General features: G+C 43.1%; 3 protein-coding genes across 3 annotated transcripts; 1 reads left to right on the forward strand and 2 right to left on the reverse strand.

Moving 5' to 3' along the window:
• The first annotated feature begins 1,934 nt into the window (after positions 1–1,934).
• NMS (neuromedin S) lies at positions 1,935–7,923 on the forward strand. The gene is made up of 8 exons (XM_072326528.1): positions 1,935–2,008; positions 2,086–2,141; positions 2,257–2,307; positions 3,172–3,231; positions 5,179–5,214; positions 5,644–5,685; positions 6,625–6,655; positions 7,846–7,923. Exons 1-8 carry the CDS (start codon positions 1,936–1,938, stop codon positions 7,860–7,862), a joined length of 366 nt encoding a protein of 121 aa, XP_072182629.1. The 5' UTR covers position 1,935; the 3' UTR covers positions 7,863–7,923.
• Positions 7,924–18,105: 10,182 nt separating this feature from the next.
• On the reverse strand, positions 18,106–18,513 carry LOC140254531 (histone H2A, embryonic-like). The gene has a single exon (XM_072341097.1). It carries the CDS (start codon positions 18,511–18,513, stop codon positions 18,106–18,108), a length of 408 nt encoding a protein of 135 aa, XP_072197198.1.
• A 3,743-nt stretch (positions 18,514–22,256) lies between these two features.
• On the reverse strand, positions 22,257–22,676 carry LOC140254575 (histone H2A-like). The gene has a single exon (XM_072341240.1). The coding sequence runs from the start codon at positions 22,674–22,676 to the stop codon at positions 22,257–22,259; it is 420 nt and encodes a 139-aa protein (XP_072197341.1).
• Between the last annotated feature and the right edge of the window lie 2,663 nt (positions 22,677–25,339).

Consider the following 25,339-nt stretch of genomic DNA (forward strand, 5'->3'; position numbering starts at 1 on the left):
CAGAAAGTTCTGACTTAAGGAAGGATAATGGGTTCATAATGTGACACATTCAACTATTTGAAATGTCGCTTTTAAAAACTCACATTGCAGTATGGCTGATAAAACCCTGTTTTCAGTTTGGTAATAAGTATTTATTTATTTATTTATTTATTAAACACATACAACTTAATTTTTATCTGATCTTTATGTGTAAGGCTCACTTGAACTCCACAGGCTTCACAGGACCAACGTTTGCTGAAGGGTACATTTAGGGTCCACGTTTCACTTGGAAAGGGTAAAATAAAGCAGTGGGTGCTGCGTTGTACTCGAAAAGGAGGAAGGAAAGGTGCAGGCAGCACCCTGATTTTTCTTCAAAGAGAGTAGGTCTTACCCACTCAACGTGGTCACACTGTCCTTTCTCTATAGTATAGCAAACACTTCGCTCTCCTGAAAATTGACATGGTTAAATGGTTAGAAGAGGCTGTGTGGGATGGAAGCAGGATTTAGGCAGATAACAAGTAACTTGAAGGAAAAAGGAGCAGACTGGGCCTTCCTTAACAGACAGGGAAAGCCAGAGAACCATATAATTGGAAAATCATAGAAGCATAAAGTGTCTCTGGTTGGAAGGGACCTCAGCCCCAACCCCTGCTGTAGGCAAGGCTGTCCCCACCTGCTCAGGCTGCCCAGGGCCCCATCCAACCTGGCCTTGAGCACCTTCAGGGATGGGGCACCACAGCTTTTCTGGGCAACTGTGCCAGCACCTCAGAGTCCTCTGAGCTAAATATTTCCTCCTAACATCTGACCTAAACCTCCCTTTTAGTTTAAAGCCATTCCCCCTTGTCCTATCACTATTAGACCACGTAAAAAGCCCATCTGTCTCATGTTTATAAGCTCCCTTCAAGTACTGAAAGGCCACACTGAGCCTCCTCTTCTCCAAGCTGAACAACCCCTGCAGCTTTAACCTTTCTTCATGGGAGAAGTATGATGAGGAAAGGTTGAAGGAGTTGGATATGGCCCATTATACTTCACAGAATCATACAAGTATAGAATCATAGAATCACCAAGGTTGGAAAAGACCTAAAAGATCATCCAGTCCAACCGCTCACTTATTACCAATAGCTCCCACTAAACCATGTCCCTCGACACAACATCCAATCGTTCCTTGAATGATTACTTAATAATTAGTAGCAAATTAGTAGCTGTGTAATTGTATTCTATTCTAAAATGTAGTAACTAATTAGTGTTTGAAAGAATTAGTAATTAGTACGCAGACAGGAACTAACACTGAACAGACCCATCAGATGCCTGTTCCTGTACTATGGGAGTGATCTGGGTGCAAACCCGGCCGTAAGCGTGGCAACACAAACATTGTTGGTGCACAGTAACTTTCATTTGGGTTAAAAGCATAATGCTAGAAGGTGGTTTGCATGAGTTGTGTGATCCACCAGAGCACCTTTGCCACCTGCTCTCTTGCTGTCTGCCTCTGACAGGAGCCTCTCTTAGTCGTGGGGCTCTGCTGCCGCATCTCGGGGACCAAGTCTGCAGCACACGCTTCTTGCTGCCACCAAAATCAGAGTGCTGTCTTCCTTTGCTGAGCAAATCTGGCAAACAAAGAAGGTCCCTTCAGTCCCAAATAGCCAAGGCCTGGGCAAAGCACAGTTACTGTCGAAAAGTGACACGGATTTCTTTCATTTTCTCACTAATCAAATCCCTACTCCTGTGTTACCGTGGGGAATTTATGAACTCGTTGCAGCAAACTCGAAGTCTATTAAAAAAAAAAGAAAAAGAGTTTAGGAAGTCTCGGCCGGTGTTCTTCTCAGCCCCCTCGTGCAATTCCATGTCCCCCTGGCGGGGGCGGGGGCCCGGCGGAGCGGGGCCGTGGCCGCGGCCGGTGCCGCCCCTGTCTCGGCGCGGCCCCATAAAGTCGCCGCCCGCCGCCGCCCTTCGTCGCCCGCCATGCCCCTGCCGTCGCCAGCGCTGCCTTGGCTGTTGGCCGCCTGCTGCCTCTGCGCCTTGCCGCGGAGCTCCGGTAGGTGCGGGGCCCGAAGGGTAAAGGGGCTGCCCTCGGGGCTCCGCTGAACGAGCCCCGTATGTCCCTCTCCGCAGGGTTCCCGCAGCCCCTCTCTCGCTACAGGGACGGCGCGGAGCTGCCCAAGAGCCAGGTAGGGCGCTCAGCTCGGGGGTTGAGGTTCGGGGTCGGGGAATTGGGCTGCTGGCTGAGGGCAGGTGCCCGATGTGGACAGCCCCACGGCTAAAGTCCGTTCTGTACTTCGCAAGCAACTGGCGCTGTGCTTCAGTCAGTGGATGGAGCTGTCCAACCAGCCCCAGGTAAGCTGCCTTTGGGCTCCGGGTTTTCGTACGATCAGAAGTTATAAGAGAACTTTAAACTGGTTTGTTGTGTGTGGTAGTTTTTTGTTTGTGTGGTTTTTTTCTTCCCCTTGTATCTTTCAGTTTTATTAAACAAAATTGGTTGGGAAACAGTTCCCAAAGATGGTTATTTGGTTGTCTTGCGTTATATTTCCTTTGCTGTAGTTATTTCTTGTCTGATGCGATCACCTACATAAGCAAACCTTTGTCCTGTGAGTATGGGACCCCCGTGTGAATCCCATCTTTGCCCTCTCCTTCTCCTCTGGAGTCCTGTGATAAAACCCACCGGAGCGGCTTTCGTAATTGATGCAGCAGAGTTACCCTCTGGCCCTTCATCATCTGTCCTGCAGGTGTACAACTGGACCAGACTGATTTTTAACATCTCATAGGATAAAATTATCCCTGTTGAACATATTGGGCTCTGTGGTCAAACATACACCAAACAGCTTATCTTGATGCCTATAGATGAAAATGAGCGTAGATAAAACATGCAAATAAAGACACATCCCAACCCAGCTAATTCTGGCACACTTGGCATAGGAAAGAGCGTCTTAAATGTAAGTGATCCACTGAAGTCTGTTTATAGCAAGAGGCTCTACTGACAACACAAGCCTTTCTGTATGTATTCTCATTACAAAATACTTGTCTTTCATCTCATACTACCATCAGTAATCCCTACCCTGCTCTGAGTGGTTTTATTGGAACCACACACATACTGTTTAAATTGTGCTGGGGTCTGGGTGAAGCCTGTAAGCCTGCTCTATGTAAGACCCTGTACACCGTGTCCTATCCGAAAGTGCATTAAAGAACTGTTTGGTTTTGCAGATCTCCAGCACTGTTTTGGATCTTTGCTATTCCATATTCAACAGCTTGCAAACCAATGAGGTAAGGAACAATTGATGCTTTTGCCTAACAGCATCCCCTCCTTAAACCTTTCTCCAAGTGATAACGTATAATCTAATATTGTCATAGTTTCGGAGATGCAAGAAAGCTAGCTGAGAAGTTACAGACTGTATATATAATATGTACACTGAGCTAAACTGAGTATCTATACTCTTCCTCAATGGTGTGGTTGTATTAGGACCTAGCTCAATATCAGTTCTGCTTTAAAATGCTTTTTATTGTCGACAGTTTGTCAACAGTTGCCATTCCCGTAATATTCAGACTGCCCTTAGGTATGTTAAAGCTATTTCACTTGTGGAGTTTGAGTCTCCTGTTTTATTAAATCACAAGTAGAGCCTTCAAGACAACAATAGAAAGTATTTTGACAGATATTTCAACAACTCTTCTTGCCACTGTCTTTTCCTTATTATAATTCCAAGCATGTTTTCCTAAAGTGGCTATAACACTCTACAGTACTGAAGTTTATTGTATAAAAATTCTATCATTTCTCTACTGACTCCGTGCTTCTACAGCTTAGCTAATGAGGAGACATCCAGGACCAGCCAGTAACAATTCCTGGTTGCTGCTTTAGTAACTAACCTTAACAAAATTCACTCTTTTAAGTCAGCAGGGCTGGGAGCTGGATTTTACAGTGTTTTTTCAAGAGTTACGGCTAATACTTGCAGTGTATCTGTAATAGGATTTCTGGGTGTTGTCTGGTAAAGCGGAGGCTCAAAGCAGAGTGTGAGAAACAGAAGACCTACACTTAAAAAGCCTTTTGGGAGAACTAGTGAACTATTTAGTTTCAATGTCTAATCTTCAAACAAATCTTGTAGATGGCAGTCTCAAAGGAATCAATAGGAAATTATATCTAAACAGCATTTGTAAATCCCTTCCTAAAATCAAGCCAATACACAGTTTTTAGTAGCTCACCTGTTGCCATGCTTCTTCTATATAATTAAATCCTATTAGCTAGGACATCTGAAAGTGAGTCTAAGTTATGTGCTGGTGTTTGTTTCTGCTTGATGTCCAATAATCACCTCAGAACAACTAGCATCCACAGTATCTTTGTAGTCTCTCCATTTGTGTCCTTTAAAGTTCCTTGACTAAAACATGCACTTTTTTCTTCTGCACTGTTTCGTACTGAGTTGGCATTAATGGGACCTGCTCTGTACATCATTTCCTCAGGGCTTGAACCAAGAACAGTTTAACAAGGTGAAATCCTCATCTCATTGCCTGAATCCCAATTTCTTCACTCCTTCTTGAATATTTTTAAATTCCTCCTGCCCAGTTTCCCACCCACATGCTTTACCTGTGCTCATCTTCATGTTTTGCTCTTCTTGGGCAACTCAATCCATTCAGTGGCATAGTGGCTTGGAGTTATTCTGTTCACAGCCAGCCAGATGTGTGGTCGTGGGCAGCTGTGCTGCAGGCAGGAAGGCTCTCAAACCTTGCAAGTGTACTGGGCAGCAGGTCCAAGGCTTTGTGAGACACCTGGCTGTTTCTGCTCCTATGAAGTCGTGGGGTAAATTTCTATTCCTGATGTAGAAAAATGAGCAATTTTATGAAGAGTAACAAGGGTGTGCTGGAAGGCATCAATAATAATGCCTGGGTTGAAATACAAGGACAATTTTCAAGGTGGAGAGCAGCCCCATTTAAAGAGGAGAACAGCTATCAAGAACCATTTAAGCCAGAGGCACGGACTGCTATGCTTTGCTCCCATTTGAACTCTGCTTCCCTCCCCAGAAATGAAAGCATGTTGAACAGTGGGGTTGGTTAAAGTGGGATTGAAAATAAATCTTCAAAAAGATCCATTTGCCGCTGTTGTTTTTGTAGCTGTTTTCGGTGTGTACTTTTCTCAGGGTGGAAAACCTAATCAGCGACAGAGGATTACTGCAACAAACAAAACAAATAACGGCATCTTGATTAATTTACACTGTTGACTTGCAGGAATCACAGATTGCTGCTGCAGAGTTTACAAAGAAGGTATGTAAATGTAATGGCAAGTGAGTAGGAGTATGTAAGTGATATATAAGTTTATATAAGTGATGTTTTTTAATGATTGGGAAGAGCTGAGCAGACCTTCTGCTGCCCATTGCTTTCTGCAAAGCAATGTACCCCATGTAAAGCTTTCTTTTATACGTTTTCTCAAGCTTGTGAATCTTTAATTATGGTAACTTAGTATATTTACACTAGACAGAATGGATTGTTGTAGACGGTGCCCTTTGGGTATTAATTTTTAATCAGCATTCCAGATGAATGGGCATTGGAGACTTTCAGCATCTCATTATTTGCATGCTGCTGAAAGAGGCCCTGAATTATTGATAGGCTGATGGAATGACACCGAAACTTGTCAACAGATCTATGGAACTGAGTTTAAAAAATTTTGTTAATGGTTTGTGTTTTATTTTACAGGATGGTCATGGGACTCTGGGACGGCCTTTCTTCCTTTTCAGGGTATTTGAATCTCTTATAGATTCTGTGTGACAGACGATGTTATATCCATATACCATCAACTGCTCACCTTTACATATTCTCACCACAATTTCTGGTTTTAGTCAGACATCAAATCCCCCCGTTTGAAGGCTGAAAAAGCCATTTGCTTAAAAAACTCTGGTTCAGCTAAAAGACCAAAGGATAACGAGATCTGCAGTGGTAATGGATTTTTTAACTGTAAGATGTGACTATGAATGTCTCAAGTCACTTCCTTGAAAGACAGCAGTAGTATGTGGCTTGTATGTCAGAGATGGCCAAGGTGCCCTCATACTAAATCCCCCAGATGAAGCAAATGATCAATCAGCAGATGAAGCTGATTGTCCACATGGCCTGAAAGATCTGGCCAGTAGGCAATGGCATGCTACATAACAGAGCGAAAAGCCAAAGCAATGTTATAAACATCATCATTCCCTTCACTTCTTTTCACCCATCGACTTAAACTATGGCATGGTCTAGTTCAGGATACTCAGGTCTATGATTATATGGTTAAATTTATAAGGTTAACACCAAACTTTAGTTTTTAGGAATGTTTTCAACATATCAGATAAGAAATCTTCTAAAAAGGAGGTTTTGGCCTGTAACCATTCTGCCAGTTCAGAGTCTAGCCAGGTACCTTCAGGTCTGGTGTTTGTATGTTCTTTGTTAGGCATCTACTTAGTCCCTTGATGAGCTGGGACTAACTTCCTTACTGAGAATAATTGAAGTCAGATTGCTTAGCTGTTTGGACTGAGGCTGAACGATATTTCCTGGGTTCAAAGGCAAAACCCACCCTACATGGCTCCCTCTGATACTTAACATGTCTCTTTAAAAGAAATCTTAGCGCAGCCTTAATGGTGGATATATTTTGGTGTGTTTACACATCTAATATCTCTATAGCTCTCTCATTGTTTTATTTTTCAGCCTCGAAATGGAAGAACTATTGAAGGCAGTGGTGAGTAGACCATCCAAAAGCAACCAGAACTTGTTCCATATTTCAGTAATGAAGGAGTTACTGAGGGGTTGTATAAGCCTAGTACTAACCTAGATACCAATGTGGATGTTTCATGTGGTCACTGAAAGCCACTGGGGCAGAATTCCTTTCTTGCTCAAAGTGTTACTGTGGATGCTCTTGACAGAAGGATTTTTTTTTTGAGGTTCATTCAGGAGGAGTTTTCACCCTCTGTAAAATGATAGAAATGATACAGAAATTACAACATTTTTTTCCTAGTGGGTGTAAATAGTACTTGGAACACCAAAGCTAGCAAGTCCTTCCCTGTGATAAATGTGGACTCACCTCTGCTCCCAGCGACCTTCAGTCACCTAATTCCATGTGACAACCCACTAATATACATCTCTGCATGCAGATCGGAGTCATCTTTACATCATATTTAGGATTTCTTGGGGTAAACCTGAGTAGAAAGAGCATGAATGGGGATGTAAGAAAGGAAGACAATGAAATCTAGTAGTATCTTGTTGCTCTTCCTTATTCATCTTTGGAAGGGTATATTAAATGTCTCAGTGAGCTTTAATGGAAAATGCACAAAATAGCCCGTGTAAACTCACTTCTTCCAACCTTTTATCCCATAATAAAAAATAAAATAAAATCATTCTGTTTGCCATTTAAGAATCACATCCAAGTGTTGTCGGGAAAGGTTTTATAGCTGGTGTTACAGGTCAGACAAGTAGCAAAGAAATACTGCAAAGAAAACACAAGCAAAGAATGCTTTTACTGTACTTTCAAGACGAACTCAGAAAGAAGGGAGACAGTGACTGGGAGAGTGTTATGGAGCAGCATAACTGTGCTTGCTCTGCTCTTACCCACAGCTCAGTGCCCTGAGTTAGCTAGGCGGCAAGATCAGCACTGTGCCTCCACCCTTCTGAAAGGAGGTCAGTGATGTTGGGACATGTTGGAGAGAGCAGAACTGCATGAGGAGGAAGGATTTATGTTTGAATGCACCTAACAGATCTGGGTACTTCATATACCATATTTCAGACTTTCACCTATCTTAATCTCAAGGTGCAGGAATTTCAGGTGATTTCATTTCTAACTTTAGGAAGGACTAAATGTACATAACTGAATACTAAATCATAGACAGATCAATATCTCAAAATAAAATACGATGTTGCATTAATTTATTTCAGAATACCGTGGAATATGAAGTCTGTGGGTCGACTTACCAGCTCAATAACTTGGTTTATACAAAAACAAGAGACTTCCTGTTGCACTGTCTATTATGTGTCTGAGTTGTCTGGAATTTACTGTTCTATATAATAAATTTGCAATCATGAGTTCTTCTTGTTGTCCTTTTCTATTGTAGCAGGTACTAAACCTCATTGGGCTGTAGCATAACACTGTCTGGTTCTGACCTTATTCAAAATCATTTAAATAGAGGTAATTTTCAAATACTGCCAATGATGCATTTTGTATTTATTGCATATTCTTTAATAGGGTCATGTAGATAACTTTACTTTTTTTACATATAAATGTACTTTTCCATCACTTAAGAAGATACGCGCCATGATAAGAAATAAAAGTTATCACAGATGTTTTAATGGGATAATTCTTATTTTGAATAATTAAAGGATTGAGTGGGCTAAGCAATGAATCCAAAGCACTTTCAAAGAAGAGGAACACGTACTGCTGTCCACAGAAGTGCTGTAGATTCAGATGATAACGTTTTTTTTTCAACCTTGTCTTGCTGGCTGTCATAGAGCACAAACGAGTCACTCGTGAGAGATATCCTAAAAATCTGCCCTTTTTACTGAAATCACTAAAAGAAGTGACCCACAGCAGCAGTCTCCTCAAGCCCTTCCTCACCTTCCATTCATAGAATCGTTTGAGTTGGAAGAGACCTTTAAAGGTCATCTAGTTCAACACCCCTGCAATGAACAGGGACACCTACAGGTAGATAGACAAAGGTGCTCAGAGCCCCATCCAGCCTGATCTTGGATGTCTCCAAGGACGGGGCATCCACCACATCTCTGGGCAACTTGTCCCCGTGCTTTACTAACCTTATCATAAAATACTCTTTCCTTATATCCAATCTAAATCTCTCATTTTAGTTTGAAAACATTTCCCCTTGTCCTGTCATGAGAGGCCCTGTAAAGCATCCATTCCCTTCTTTCTTAGCCTGCCTTCCCTTCCTGGAGTACTCACCCCTGGTACTGCAGCATATTACTCTGGCACATGTGTCTGTGAATGGGATTTGGGAACTCCTCTGTCTTTGGAAACAAACTCTGAGATATTTGTGGTAGGATTTTGGCCGGAAGATAAGATGTCATCTAGGTGAGCATGTCCAGTTGTGGCCCTCCAGTCCAGGAAACTCATGGACAAGTGGGAGGGAGCTCATGGAGATCTCCCCAAACCTGTTGGGGCTGGAGCACTTGACCTGTGAGGAGATGCAAGGGCAGCTGGGCCTTGCTGAAAAAAGGACGGCTTCAGGGTTCCCTAATGGTCAGGATGTCTGGAGGGAGGCTGCTAGGGGCAGAAATGGCCTTTTTGGGTCTTGATGGCACACTGTTGCGTTGGCAAATGAAGATGGAAGCTGTTAGCTCATGGAAAGGCTACCAGGCTACCAAAGGGATGCTGGCTTCTCTGGCTCCTAAAGCTTTAGGAGTCAGCTTGGGTGCACCCCAAGAGAAAGCTAAACCTGCTACAAGTGGTGAGGATGCACTGTAGTGATACACATGAATATAAGGTAATGATACTAAAACACAATGGCCTGTTTCACATCAGAGGCCAAAGAGTGTTAACTCTTGCTCAGTTCTGCATGAGTACTGTACCACAACTCATGCTGTACTCTCACCATCAGCAGTGACTTCCTCCACACATAGCAGGTTTCCAGAATAATATCTGTTTGGGCCTTAAAACCGGCTAAATAAAAGTGGTAAATGCTCAGTAATTTGCAAGTAATTAGCTCAGATTCCTCTGCCATGTTTCTGTAGCAACTGTGGCTCCTCTGTAAAACGCATGGGAGAGCTCTTGTTTGCCTCCTGGTGGAAACCTCTCCTCCCCAGAGCAATTCAACTGTCACCTGTGGAACTGGAGTAAGGGTCATCCATGTGGACCAAAACCTGACTTGGACTGTACACCACAAAAATCCTGGCTCTAAAATAACTGTGAACACCATTATGGTTGGATTAGATGATCTCAGTGGCCTTTTCCAACCTCAGTGATTCTATGATTGTTAATGATTCTATGATCCCTGGCTTGAAACTCTTTCTGAACATCCCACTGCAAAATCCACAGCAGAAATCTGAGTCTGGATGGCTAACAGCAACAATTAGAAGGACTGAAAAATTTATATAGTGAAAGGAATGAAAGCTCAGTTCTTGATGTCAGCAAGAGAAGGGACAAATGAAAAGGGACGTGACAAGGTATATAAAGAGCATGTTTAGAAGAGTAAATCCAGCACTCATCCATCTTCTTGTAATGAAAAGGAACAACGGGGGAAATTCAATTACACCGAGAAGCAGTACATTTAAGCGGCAAAGGGGAATTGTTTTCTAACGCTTAATCAACTCCTGAAACTCGTTGCTGTAGCTCAGAGTGAGTGATTTGAGACAGCTCTGCCTGCTCTCAGGGAGGACATGCCGAGGACAGCACAACTTCATGCCATATAATTTACCTTGAGAATCCAGGCTGGTCCAGAACCTCCTGTGTTAATAGCCTGAGCTGCTGGGGCTCAGAAGCAGCTGTCTCACTCCCTGCCTGTTCCCAGTGCTCCATTTCTGCACTGTATGTTGGAGGTCAAGTGCACTGTGTGGGTTTTTCCCATAGCTGTGGGTCAGACAGGGCTCACATGTATCAGCTCCTTCTGCTAGCAAAGGCCCTAGCCCATTAGCATCGAACAAACAATTTGCTGAGCCCAGGCTGCAAACAACTTGTGGCAGAATTGATGCAACGAATAGTATTTATTTCTATCTGAAGCTTCTTTGCTATGATGTGGAGTGAATAAGGAGTTGTAAAGACTGACACAGGAGATGTCACACTACATGTGTGGAGGCTTACAGGGTACCACTGGAGGAGGAAGAGGGATCCCCTTTGCTTCTGAAATGCTTGTGAAGAGCAAGAGAAGACAACTCAGTGTGGAAAGGGAAGCATATGGATTACAGGAAAAAAAATGAGAAGACCATTTATGATCCGCAAAGTCAGGCTGCACACTGGAGTCCTTTGAAAACACAGTGACAGGGTTCAGATAAATGACAATGAGGACAGATGAAAGGCCAGTGAGATAACTTTCATACATGTGACATGAAATATTATATAGGAACTACGAACCCACCAGCTTGTCTCCTCTTCACAGTCCTCAGAAGATAATGAGACAGAAGCAGCTGCAGAAATTACAGATCTATCTGCTACAGATATCAAAACGTTCACTTGATTTAGCCAGTTCTGCAGAAGCCATGCAGCTTCTTGATAGGCTGGCCAAAAACTGCCTGAACCCTGCTCAACCTTACTGGTGTATGTGAGGCCATCGACTGAACACCTGCTACAAGACGGATGTGTTTGTTCTTCTAAACTCAGCAACAAAATGTTTGTTTATTTGCTGGGATATTGGAATCAAGCAGTGGCGGCAGGATCTCTGCTGGCAGCTGAGATGGATGCTTGTGCGGGATGGCTCTGAAGGCTCGTCTTGCTTGTCTGCTCCAGACAACTCACGCATTGCAATTGCCAGTCTCTACCTTATTAAACAGAGTGAAAACCTGTGTTTGACAGGGCTGCACTGCATAAATTGTCTTAATCCATACATCTATCACCCTGATAGATTTCTCCACCGAACAACTAGAAGCAGCTGTCTCTTCCTCCAGACTTTTGCCACAGTGAAGAAACAAAAATAGGACTGGTCGCATGACTAGTTACGGTTCAGCACCTGCAGAACTGACATTTCTCTAGGGAAAAGAACCTTATACACCAAACACCATTTATCTATTACCCTTAAACATACTGAGAGTTAAACGGGGAAAGTCTGAAGGAGAACATATGGCGAAATAGAAAGGAAAGTTTTGAACATATTTACCACCAAGCCCAGAGCAGTTCAGGTAGTTCCTGCTGCTTTACTGCACGGGGTGAGAAGTAGGGCAAGGTGTGTGAGGAGCGGCTGAGGCCCCTCGTTGTGCTCAGCGCAGAGCAGAGGAGCTGATGGAGGCCTGATGGCGGCTGCAGCTCCTCACAGGGAGCGGAGGGGCAGCGCTGAGCTCTGCTCTGTGTGACAGCGACAGGGCCCGAGGGAACGGCATGGAGCTGTCAGGGGAGGGGCAGCTGGGGGGCAGGGAAAGGGGCTGCACCACAGGGCGGTGGGCGTGGTGGAGTTCAAGGAGCGTTTTGACACCTCTGTCGGACACAGGGTTTGAGTTTTGGGTGGTTCTGTGCGGAGCCAGGAGTTGGACTCGATTATCCTCGCGGGTCCCTTTCAACTCAGGATATCCTATGATTCTTTGGCACTGCGTTAAAGCGCCTTCCAGGACAGATGCTTAGCATTGTACTGTTGGGATTGAGCAGCAGAGGGCAACACTGATATCGAGTTTGGGATGCTAAAATCAGAGGCGCGCCAGAACCCACTCAGGTCTCTGTGAGTATCAGTGACACATTACTGCCATGCTGTGGCCATGGGTGCACGGTGCTTATTTTGATCCTAACCCGAGTAACAAACGCGTTAAGGTTTTATGCATCCCTTACAGTCGCCTGGACAAAGCTGACTGAGGCCTAACAACGTGGCAGACTTACAACACAAACCTTAGTGCAGAACGAGCTGCAAGCATTCTACAGAATCGGTACATCCATCAACAAGATCATTCCTCCAGACAGGAAGCAGAAGAAGAGGGTTTTTTTTTCCAGGCATCATTTCATTTCCATGTTTCCATCTGTCCACAGCTTCATCGAATTGTGGAGTACCACGTAGACACATTTTCTAATGGGTGTTATTGAAAACATCAATTTTCCTTGACAGACGATTGCACCATTCCACAATTGAGTTAGGAAAGTAACACTACATCAAGATAAACATGTTTTTCAGCACCGGTAACGAGAGCTGCCACAGGAGCTGTGTTCTGAAATTTGTCATTGCTTTGCTTTGTAGCTAAGTCACGTACCTGCTTCAGCTACAGGTGACTAGACAGACAGAAGCTGAAATCCATAGCATGTGATAAAAGGCAACTAGCCACGTGTGAAACTACGGTGCAATTAGTGTCTCATTTTACAAAAGTAAATGAGTAATTCTGTGATCAACAGAACTAGCAAAATTATATCTGTCAGATTTATGACTCCAGGAGGATCTCCTACATTGTGTATAATGAAAGATAGTTTTTATTTACATTTGGCTAGCATAATTCCACGCTGCCGCCCTCATTTCAGCCAGGGTATTCATAGGATTCACTCCTTTTACAGAGCTGTTTCCATATAACTGATAAGAATCAGAGTAGCTCTCACTCATATTTGCCTATTGCTGAGGATTCAGAACTAAATGAAGTAAGGCAGCTCAGTATGTTAGGCATAAGATGGTAAATCATATGTTTGAGTTCCAGTTCAGGCTTTTTTGATGTATAATGGTAATGTACGCTTCAGTGAACCACTGAAGTGCATGATCTTCTTACTCACCAAGTGTTTTGCTTAACAGAGGCTTATCACTGCATACAGAATTAACGTGTTCCACCAAAAAGGCCTGTTTCTAACTCAGCTTCCCCATCTGTGAAACCCAGATGTAACTTGTCAGTCTCAACATTTTATTATGATACCCTGTTCTGTTCTATTCTAAAGAAATAGCTCTAAAATCATCAAGAGTGTCTGTTAATGAACCAATCTGAAACCCAGACCATCCAAATACCGAGATACGTGTCTGAATTTGTTCCCATTTGCTATGTCTGGAATGAAAAATGACATAGTAATGAACTAGAAATATTTGTTCATAGTTTACCTTACAACTAAGAAAATCTTATGCCTACATCAAAATTTATCCTTAAATAATAGCTGTTATCATTTTATGATAATGCATCACTATTTATCAGTATGATTAGCTCTCCTCCAGTAAATATCCAAGTACTCTCCAGAGTATGCTTAGCAAAACAGAGTAAGTTTAGCCAGGACCCAGTTCTGCACTCATTCCATTAAGACTGCTAACATTCCTCATGTTCTTGTTCCATCTGAAGGTTTCTGTTTACCTATCATTTCAACGCTGGTGTGTTACAGGGCAGCAATGAAGTGCCATAACTGCATTTGTTTCCTTTTCTGCAACAGACATTTGATTTGTTGGTGGCCCCCACCATGGCTGGCTCTGAACTCCATGAGCTACATTTCACTTTTAAAAAGCAGCATGGAAGAAAGTATACATCTGGAGAGTATCAGTGGACCTGCTGAGTAGATAATGGGACATGCAGGTACAGACGTGCAGCCCTAATAGCCAGATAGTACTCTCGCAGTCATATTGCTCAATAACAGAAACCAAAGAACATCACCCAGTAGCTCCTCCACAAAGGAAATTATTCTTTGTCTTTCTTTATTCTATCACTCCATAAATTTTACTTTCACTTACTGATGGCTTATACTGTTCCTTCCTTTACTGCCTGCATCTCTTTCTATTTTTATAGAATTTTCATACTTGTTCTTCCAATTCATAGTTTTTCCACCACTGCTTCCCTCAGTAGTTTCCTCTGCTTTGGCCATCCCCCTCTATCCATCCTGGCACAGATGAAAGAGGCAATGCTAAGCCATTCTGATGAGAGAGCTCTTCTGAGAGAGACAGGCAATCCCAGTGCATGCATGTGTAAATTCTATCAGCAGAATGCTTTGGTGTGAAGTATTAAGTGATGGTGAAGCCCTCAGTTGCTTACAAAGACATTAAGATTTGTTCCTGCTCTCCTTGTCCACCAGGGAAACCAGAGCAGAAGGCACAACAGAAGTGCTCAGCCAGAGGTAGGCCACAATCCACAGCACAAACAGGTTTACCCCCGCATATGAAAAGATGAACACCTAGCAGTTAGCAGGAGAATCAAGTATGTACAACATCCTGAAGGAAGAAGTTCCCAGACTAGTAAATAATTAGTCTCCCCAGGTAGGTGGTTGAGTCACCATCCCTGGATGTGTTTAAGAGCCATTTGGATGTGGTGCTCAGAGATATGATTTAGCAGAGGGTTGTTAGAGTTAGGCTACTATGGTTAGGCTGCAGTTGGACTTTATGATCTTTGAGGTCTTTTCCAACCTGAGTAATTCTATGATTCTATGAATAAACCCACTGAGGAAAGCTTCCTGGATGGCATCCCAGCAAGCACTACATACACGCATACCGCTCTAGAAAAAAAATCAGGTCCCAGCTAAGTTACCTGATGTGTTAAAATGACCGTGATAGGAGAGATCAAAATAGATGAAATTATTTTGAGATGAGAAGGAATGTTAAATCTTGGAAAGGGAGAGACATCAGGATGTATGACAGGTGCTTGATGTTTCCTCAACAGATGCATGATCTACAGGGGAGCTCCTGTACAGCAGCAAGCGCATTCCTCAGTAGATTCAACTAGCAATGTAGGATTTAAGCTTCAGCAAGCAACTGTATGATGTTTAAATGAATAGAGAAGCTGAAATTAATAATAATAATATATATATATATGTTCCCAAGCTCAAAAAGCAGTCTTCATCAGAGAGAGTTAGAGATATCCAAGTCTCAAAAGAAAAAGTCGGCCAAGCATTGTGACAGCTTGATACAACCCCTACTGTTCCCTGCTTTGTGTCATTAGCTCCAGCTTCACCAGTGCCCTGGATTCAGTGCATGCTGCAGCAAGAAAGAGACAAGTTTCTTCTCTGACCTAGATGGAGGACAGCTATTTTCAGGTTATTAATGTGCACTTGCATTCTGTATTATATGAGGTAGGCATATTGATTGTTGTTTTATCACTATGAAGCACTGACATCTAGCTGTGTACTGACAGGCTGATATCACACTTGGACTGAACATCGGGGAGATTAAAAAAAATAAATAAAAGCAAAGAAGTTCCAGTACCTCCAGTGAAGTACTCACCATTAAGTCATGAAATTGAACTCACTTTTTCTGCTGCTGTGCTGGCTCTGCACAGTGTCTTCAGCAATTACATGTTCTCAGCAGGAAGACAGAGCCCTAGATTCAAACATCGGGTGCAAAGGCAGGTACTAGGATAATACAGAACCTGTGTAGGCTGCTAGGAACAGAGCTGCAATATCTAATGCCTTGGGCTGCAACCAGTCTGAAAGAAAGCGTAATTCCAAACTGTACCTCAGGCAGCTTCATAAACACCTCCTGGGTCACAGGTATGTGTAGAAAGATGCAGAGTGTGCATGTTTTACTGGTTCAACAATTACACATTTCTAAGCATTTGGCCAATTCCTCTGCCCAGCTGCAGGCAACCCTTTACCTGGGTCCTTTCTCAGCAGAGCTGAGACTCTGGGAACTGTTGCCATTAACATCTCCCTTTTTCTGTAGGATATGCCAATAGACATGGGGGGGGGGGGGGGGGGTGTGCTGCTGAAATCACTGTTTACAACTCAACTCACATACCTGGCACGATACAGTTTCACTCCAGAAAGAAACCTCTGAAATTCACATGGTTTTTCATTATGAAGGCATCAGAGACAACCTCTGCCTAAGAAACTCCTGTCATCATTCCAAGCTTTCTCTAACCCCCACGCAAACTGAAGTTACAGCAGCTCAGGCATGCATGGTAACAGCTTGCCAAACTGACATGAGTTTTGTTTTTTAGGCTAAAAAGAATAAATCTCAGGGGAGGGAAAAAAATGAAAAGCACAAACCAGAAGGAAAAGGGTTTAAACACACATGATACCAGCAGCAGATGTCACGAGCAGCTGTGTTGACACAGCAATGGGAGCAGCACAGCATGGCAGAAGCTGCACAGGCCCCTGCTGCTGCTGGAGTACCACACAGGGGCAGCATCTTGGATGGGCCAGGAGCCAGCACAGCATGAAACGTAACCACCAGGCTGATGAGGGAATGGAGGAAGTGTTTTTCTTCAAATACAGCTTGTCTCTCAGTGTTGACTGAAACTGCCGTAGGAAGATATCCTGCAGCCCCTGAGGGAGCTGCTGTTGCTTTTCAAGGCAGAGGGTTCAGTTTATGACACAGGTTGGCACTTAAGCATTATTTCACCCTCTAGGTTTCAAGCCAAAGTTGGCCATCCTTATGCAGATGCAATGGCTGATCTTAAAGCTACCGTCAGAACAATCATCTAATATCTATGCTAGAAAGCCACTCATCTCCAGGGCTCCTTGCAGCCCATGATACTGGGACTGACTGGATACTCCCCCAGTTTGACTTTTCACAGCCTTGTCTCTAGAAGGTATTTGCAGCTTACAGGCATACTACAGGTTTAACACACTGAAAGACTCACCCAGTTGCCGTTTTACAAGCAGTGCCTGGTTCCAGGCTTCTCACCCTCCATTTAAGCCCCCTAACCAGTCTGTACAGAGAACAACCAGGTGAAATCTGAGTTGCCCTAGGGAAAGAAGCAGCACCAACTGAGTGATCACAGGTCAAATACAGGAAACAGTCTCCCAAATACTGAGCTGGTAGGGCCCGTCTGGAAGTGGAAATAGTTACCTAAGTCACATTTTTGTCTGAAAGTATTACTATATCTGAACCTGGTGGAAAGTAGGGCCACAAACCCAATAGTGCTCAAGCAGCCTTCCCAGCTACGTAGACATAGAACACAATCTTTAAACGGTCTTGGGAAAGGTCATTTTCTGGATTGCATTTTATTGTATAAGTCTGGTTGATCTGGATCCTAATAGAACAAGCCTTAAAGAAACTAAGGAGGGCATTATTAGAATCATGCTTAAAACAACTTTTTCTATCCTTAAGGCTCAGTTGCTGTCAACATTGATACACTATCTACAGAAGACTCCTCAGGTGGCACTCTGTGAATGCAGAAACTGAAGGAACAACATCAAATAATCCTCAGCACAATGCGTATGTGGTGATGCTAAAGTTACAGCGCAACCCTATTTCAGCATTCCAATATTAGATAATACATCAGCTTTACCATCATCATGAGCAAGCCTAGATGAAGTTCCTCAGGTGCTGTCAGATGAAGTAGACTTGCACACACCAAATAAGGAGATCTCAGCTACCCACACAGCTGCATTAAAGACAACAGGTAGTAGAAAGAAAACTATTTGTTTGATGCAGCAAATCCTCCATGGAAAGGCACAGAGTCAAGTCCTTTGCGCAGTTATTCATAAAAGCAGTCTAACTTCATTCTTCTGAAGAATGTTGACAGAGAAACTTACGCACCTCCCAGACACCCACCTAGATATGCATACAAATATAGACCAAAAAAAAGCCCATACACCAACTATGCAGAGCACTGAGCTGGGGAAAAGAAGCCAGCAATAGCAGCAACACAAGCCCAGGTGTGTGGCAGCAGCTAGAACTCCTGCGAATGGCCATTTTTGTGGGGTGGCTTAAGTGTCACTGTCTTCTTAGGAAGAAGCTCAGGAAGAACATTGGGTAACACCCCTCCTTGAGCAATGGTCACACAGGAGAAGAGCTTGTTCAGTTCATCATCATTTCTCACAGCCAGCTGGATGTGTCGGGGCAGGATCCTGGCCTTCTTGTTTTCCCGTGCAGCATTCCCTGCCAGCTCCAGGATCTCTGCAGTCAGGTATTCCAGCACTGCAGCCATGTAGACTGCAGAACCAGGGCTGATCCTTTCGGCATAGCGGCCTCTCCTAAGGTGCCTGTAGACTCGACCCACAGGAAACTGCAGACCAGCCAGGGCTGATTTCGTTTTCTTGGACGCAAGAAGAAGCTTTGTGTTTTCCCGTGCAGACATTCTAGTGTCAATCTAGTGTTAGAAACAGAAGAATTAGCAATAAGGAAAAACAACAAAAATTGAGCATTTAAATCTATCCTCCCTTTCTCCCCATTCCACTTTCTCTCTCATTCCTGAGAAGTCAGTTTTTGGTTCTCAATAAGCTTGCTAGTTGTTTCATGCTCCTGTCTGGAAGAACAGATGTGTCAGACTGCTTCTCCAGGAGGCTTGACATGTTTCCAGCCCAGGGACACCTACCAGCTCAGTCAGAGCAGAGATCAGCTTTCTGCTGGGCTCCTAAACTTCTCAAGAAAGAGAAATGGAACATGGGAGCAAGGTTTTCTGATCCAGTATCAGAGGAGCACTGCTGTTAAGGAAAAAGGTTAAGCAAACAAGGCTTCCAGATGCAACAAACGTTCAGAAAGCTTGCAGGGAATCTTTGCTGAACTTACCCCTAGCAGGAACATAAACAGCTTCTGTAACCATGTCCTCCAAGCAAACTGAGCTAAAAATTTATATGGTTTTTTTCTGATGTAACAACAGAAAAGTAAACAAAAAAAATCCCCTTCATCTGCTGGAAACCACTTCAAACACAGCTTATCTTCTAAAGGTGAGGGGACCTATTGCTGCAAAGTAGCAGGCTACAAACAGAAAACAAGACTTAGAAGAAAGAGAAGCTATTTTCACATTGGAGACTTAAATTGTTTTACTCTACATATTGCAGCAGATTACTACAAATACACGAGTGCCATCTACTTGTATAGTATTTCTCCCATTACAAGAAGCCTCCTTTACTTATTGCTGATGAAGAACTTGAAATATAGTAAAAGTAAGGCTCTTACAGGTTTCCGAGGACCCTAGAAAAACTGGGCTTTAGAAGTAGCCCAGATAAACAAATAAAGCTGAAAATTCACCTTAAACAACAGCCTTATACAAACAAATATTATAAAAGCCACTATCTCATTCAATTGTGGCTTTTACTCATCCAATTCATTTCTAACGCAAAGAAGCACACCCTTAAAGAAAAAGCCCTTACCTATACAAGTTGCCTTAGCCCTTCTTGCCAGGGAAACTAAACCAAAACAAGCTACGCTTTCTCCCCCCACACAGCTGCCCCTTTTTAAACTCCATACTGGCAGCCATATCATTAGCAGCTCTTGCCTCATTTCATGCCACCTGAGTGAGTGAAGATTCAGCCTCTCAGAATGAGGAGCAATGAAAGTCACAACACTTAAACAACAGAGCGCAGTTCTTAAGAGCAGGTGAATTTGGTACTCTTCCTTGAAAAGCTCCTTTGCACTTTGTCAGCTGATTTTCTCCTCTGAAAACACATGTTATTTACTGCCTCAAAGAAGGCTTCTACCTCTGTCTGGCAATTCATTTATTACAGTTGGAAGGGGGGCACATTACACCCTGCTGCAGTCATCAAGAATTCACCCCAGTAGCCTACACTGTGGTTGGTTTTGCTGCCAGCAGTGACCAAACTGCTTTATGAACACACTGCAGAGCCTGAGAAAGGCTCAGAACTTCTGGTTGCCTCTGTTGCATGGCTTGTCCCCTCAGTCAAATAGTTCATTTTTTTTCCAAAGTCATGCGTTGCTGTGTTACAAGGTTTTATATGTACTTGCAAGGATTGATTGTGTGGTGACAGCTGATTCTGTTTTTTCTCCAATGTATGAATACTGAAGGGTTGAGCCTTGGCCCAAAAGAAACTTTCACCAGCAGCTAAGCTAGGAGGCATCCATCCTCTGACATCCAAAGCCAGAGGGGTGAGTTTTCAGCTCACTCTGCAATCCGGTTAGTTAACAAATGAATTAAACTATTGGCTAGAAGAAAACAAATGAGGCTGTTTTCAATCAAAGAAATACTGAAAATAATAGACCTTGGAATTTACCACAGACTCAGTTTTTGGGGATAGGGCCTTTCTTCTCCCCCAGCTCTTTCATCGTACAGAAAATGTCAAGTAAAGACCTTTCCAGTAGCTGCATGAACACTGGATGTGCCTTTGAGGGTCTGTTTGGCGTGGTGCAGAGCAGAACCATAGGAGCAGTTTTCATCCCGGAGTAGCACTCTGAAACATAGCTCTCTTGATTAGCTATAACTATCATGCTTCAAACTGCATGAAATGAGCATCTTGATTGAATCTTCCCTCATTACTGCAAGCTTTAGATTTTTGGTTCATTGAAAGAAATCATCATTTCCATCATGGCTTTGTGTGGTCAAATAGTGGGATTAATTTGATTTTCACACGTTCATTTCATATATATATCCTTTAAAGCTTTTCTTTCCTCAGTTAACAGCAGAAGGCTGAAGTTGCATGTAGGACAAGATGGACTAGAAGGAAAGCCTTAAGTTGTGCTAAGGGACATTTGGGCTGGATACTGGAGAAAACAGCTTCTCCAAACAAATGGTGAGGCAGTGGCACAGGCTGCCCAGGGAAGTGGTAGAATCATTGTCTCTGGAGGTGTTTGAGAACTGTGCGGATGTGGCACTGAGGAACATAGCCAGTGGGTAATATTGGTGGTAGGAGAACACTTGGACTAAATGATTTTAGAAGGCTTTTCCAACCTTAATGATTCTATAATACAGTACATTGTTATGTACAAAGCTGCAAATCTACTCCCAGGCATTTTTACATCTCTTTGCTCCAACATCCTCCACTTTCTCACTCCAGCCAAAACCTCATCAAACTGATCTCTGCAAACAGGCTGTATACAGCTCCTTCGATTGCCCAGTACTGTGAAAAATTAAAGATGCTCACTTTGCTCAGGTATCCTTCTCCTTTCACACTCCTACTCAAGTGCAGCTTTGAGATATTTACATTGTGAATCACTACAGCTCCAAAGTCCCTCAAGATTGTAAAAGCTGACCTGTAGGCTCTGACATAATCATGCTTTGAGGGCACCCAGGTCAAATTTAACATGACAGGCATATCTCTTTCTAAGACAGGTTTTTCACTAAACAGGTTTTCACTCTGTCTGTAGGTTAGGAAGATGGTCCTAACCAGCTCTTCTCTGTGAGATGCTGTGAAGTCTGCGAGGCAGTACCTCAAAGGCAGACTGATCCCAACACACTTGCACCAGATCTTATTTCCCCACTCAATAGTAAATCTCAACATCCACTACAAACAGACAGAAAAGACTAGGAACTCTCTCAAGGGAAAGCTTGCACTTCCAGCAAGTTGGTTAGCAAAGGCCTGGGAGTTTCTTTAGAGGGGAATATATTTGTTATTCCACACCAATAGAAATAAGCAAAAGAATCACCAACAGCACAAGGTTTAAATATGCTACCTGTAGCCAGTATGACAAGAAGGAGGAGGGAGTGGTTTAGCCTCCTGTGAGAGATGCTCACTGCAGCTCCCCAAGCAGTATGGCATTAAAGCAAAGGGTAATCAAATCCTAATGCGGAATTAACCTGCAAGGTGCTGAACTAACTGCACTGAGATCATGAGAAGCGTTCACATGAACATGACTTGATTCCTCTGCCTGCACTACAGCCCTTACCTGGAAACATGTTATAGAAGTAAACAAGCAGTTTTAAGAAGTTATGTGGGTGAAATGCTAGAATAAGAAAATTACAAGGCAATCACATTTCTGTGGAAATGAAGCTGTGGAAAGGAGAACGGCGTTGCTTTCCAGGAACTTTTATTACAACCTTTAAAAGTACATTATAAAAAACAGTGGAAAAAATTACAAAGAATTCAACAAATTAGTGCTGAGTCCCATTATGAATAAGTGCATAGATAAGACCAGAAAAAGCAAGTTTCACTGGCTACCAGACTGTTCCTTAGGCACACCAGTACTTTTGGAAGTTTTCTTGGGAAGGAGCTGGGGAAGGATATTTGGTGTAACTCCTCCTTGAGCGATGGTCACACAGGAGAAGAGCTTGCTCAGCTCATCATCATTTCTCACAGCCAGCTGGATGTGTCGGGGCAGAATCCTGGACTTCTTGTTGTCCCGTGCAGCATTCCCTGCCAGCTCCAGGATCTCTGCAGTCAGGTATTCCAGCACTGCAGCCATGTAGACGGCAGAACCAGGGCTGATCCTTTCGGCATAGCGGCTTCTCTTAAGGAGCCTGTAGACTCGACCCACAGGAAACTGCAGACCAGCCAGGGCTGATTTCGCTTTCTTTGGTGCAGCTCCAGGCTTGCCAGCCACTGCAAGTTTCTTCCCCCGTCCAGACATTCTAAATAGCACAGAGAGACAAAGAATTGGGAGATTTTCACACTACCCAGGTGCTTAGGATACAGGTAACTGATAACAAGAGGAGATAACAGCAAGGATAGTTACACTTTCCACTCTTCTACACCAAGGAAGAGCATCCCACTGAAGTTCAGTAAGAACAGATCTAGGATAACTGCTACTTAACAGCCTGTTTTTGAATGAGCCAGAGTGGTTTGAAAAGCAATCAGTAAAACATATTGAAGAAGATGCAAAGAGCTCAAAAACAACTTTTCAGTATTTAGAGTGTACTGGAGATTGAGGCAAGATGGAGGCAGGACCTTACACAAGGTTTGTCTTCAACAATAACTTATCTCAATACTAGCTAAAGACCAAGGCTGCATCTTTTCTCCAGAACTCTGCATTCAAACTTCTTCTGTTATTACATTAGATTTTCTGAATTTGCATTAAATACAACACAAGGACTCATGCAGCCCACAAAGCCTTATCTAAAGAACTCCAAGAGATTTTCACTGTAGTCTCCAAATTCATCCCTTAATAGATTTTGCAGCTGCCATAAATCTATGGAGGCTACTCTACATCAGAGAGAAAGAATCAACTTACACATAGTATTACAAACACAGAAATAGATATTACTGTCAATTTACTAGAATGCTAATCAAGAAATTCAGTCCATCTAGAGAATACCTGCAGTTAAGGTAGCAGAAATACTTAACTGTCTTATTTACTCAGACTTAAAATACTACTTTTAGCACAACTGTTTATAATATACAAGAACATCTATCATTAGATTAATATAGTTTGTGCAGCTTTTAAAAAGAGAAGCTTAAGTATTTAAGAAAGAATAAAGTTTCAGAGGAAAAAAGCAAAACAAAAAACCCACCCCATAACAAAGCCAAGAGATAGCTTATTACCTCCACCAAATGTTTTCTGATAGCTTACACTACAGATACACTCACAGTTTCTCTACAAAGTAACCCCAACTTTTTCCCTAAGTATCAGAGATGAAAAAGATATCCTGTTACCTTCCAAAGAGCTATTTTAGCCTAATCTGCACTTGGCTATAGCCCACAGTCAAAGACAAGCAATCCTCAGGAAGCTATTTCCCTTAGCCTGGAGCAGTGCCTTTTATGAGCAAGACTTTCTCCCCATTAGTGGGCTCACCTGGACAATTAATGAGTCATTCCCACATGTGGCTCATCTTCCTCCAAACGCTGGATTGGTGGGAAAAGGAAGAAATACACCCTGAGGTAAATCCTTCTTGGAGGGGGAGTGGAAGTTCAAGTTGTCTTTAAGGGTTAAACTACACCTGTAGCTCAGTCTCTGTGATAATATCAGCTCTTAGTTGTTGGGGATGGAATATTTCTGTTCATGTACCACATGTAAAAAATCAATCCTCACATTCCTGCTAAGGCTTCAGATAAGTATATAGAGGAAATGTGAGTTTTAATCAAGTTGTGTGCGGGGGGAAGCAGAGTACTATAGGTGCCTTAGGCAGAGGAGGCCTTTCAGCAAAAAGGATGGAGAAAGACTGTTGCCTTCACTCGTACTGTGTGAGCAACGCCCCCTGAAGTGATGTGAAGGGGATGCTTCTAAGGTGCAAGCTTCTCCTGGTAACTCAGAGCTTAGTCTGAAAATATGGGCTTCTGGTGCTCAGGGTCAGGGCAGGAACTCTTTTAATTCACCTTGTAAATAATGAGTGTACTCTTTCTGCTTATGCCCTTTCTGTATTTGTTTCTAAGTGTCCAAAACAGGTTCCAAGAACCACATGCAAGAACCATGCATGTGAATGGTATTTTCAGCTTCAGAAGATGAATATTAAACCAGCAAGGGCCCTCTTAAAGCTCAGGCCCCGACAAAACATTTGTACACTGAAAGCTATGCAAACAGTTAAGCCTTCTATTCTGCTTGCCAGGTGTTAACTGAGGGTCAGAACTAAAATACTGTGATTCATAGAGAGGGCCTGCAGTAGATTCCAAAACTGCAATCTTAAAAACCTCAGCTGAGATGCTGGCTTCAAAGTTCTTATGTAATCTATAATTGTGGCTCCAACACCACTTAGACAACCCCAGCTTCCACAGTGATAGACATATGGTGCACCTAAACATTGAGTTGAGTGTTCCCATCTTTCAGGGCTATAGGAGGTAGATATGGGACACATTCCATGCATCCAAATATTCATTTTAATGATCACTGTCAACTGCAGCTGTGGCTATCAGTCTCAATGGGAGGACAGGTGCCTTCCATTCAGTAAAACAGACTAATGGTTAGCACAGCAGAAATCTAGCTGGGTTGTAAGGAAACATACATTTTTATTTCAGTCCCTTGGTGGAGCACAGAGATAAGAACAGTCTCAAGGCCTGCAGGCTGGCTGTGTGGGGTAGTTTTCTGAGGACACAGGGCTGGCTTCCCATTCCTGAGTGTGTGGAACGGGAGATGGGAGCAGGCCTCTAACTCCTCCTCCTTTGCTATGGATCTTTCAGAAGAAAGCATCAGATCTGCTCAATTTTCTGCAGGAGTGAATGTGAATGTTTCTAGGGAATGAGTGCTGGCCCCAATGGAACGATGAGGGGATGGATTTTCCTACACATCTGCATGAAACCAAAGATCCGGAGGTCCCTCAGAAACCCAAGGTCTGTAGCCGTCTGTCACACGCTCATGGTCAC

Source organism: Excalfactoria chinensis, chromosome 1 (genome assembly GCF_039878825.1).
Source record: "Excalfactoria chinensis isolate bCotChi1 chromosome 1, bCotChi1.hap2, whole genome shotgun sequence".
NCBI lineage: Eukaryota > Metazoa > Chordata > Aves > Galliformes > Phasianidae > Excalfactoria > Excalfactoria chinensis.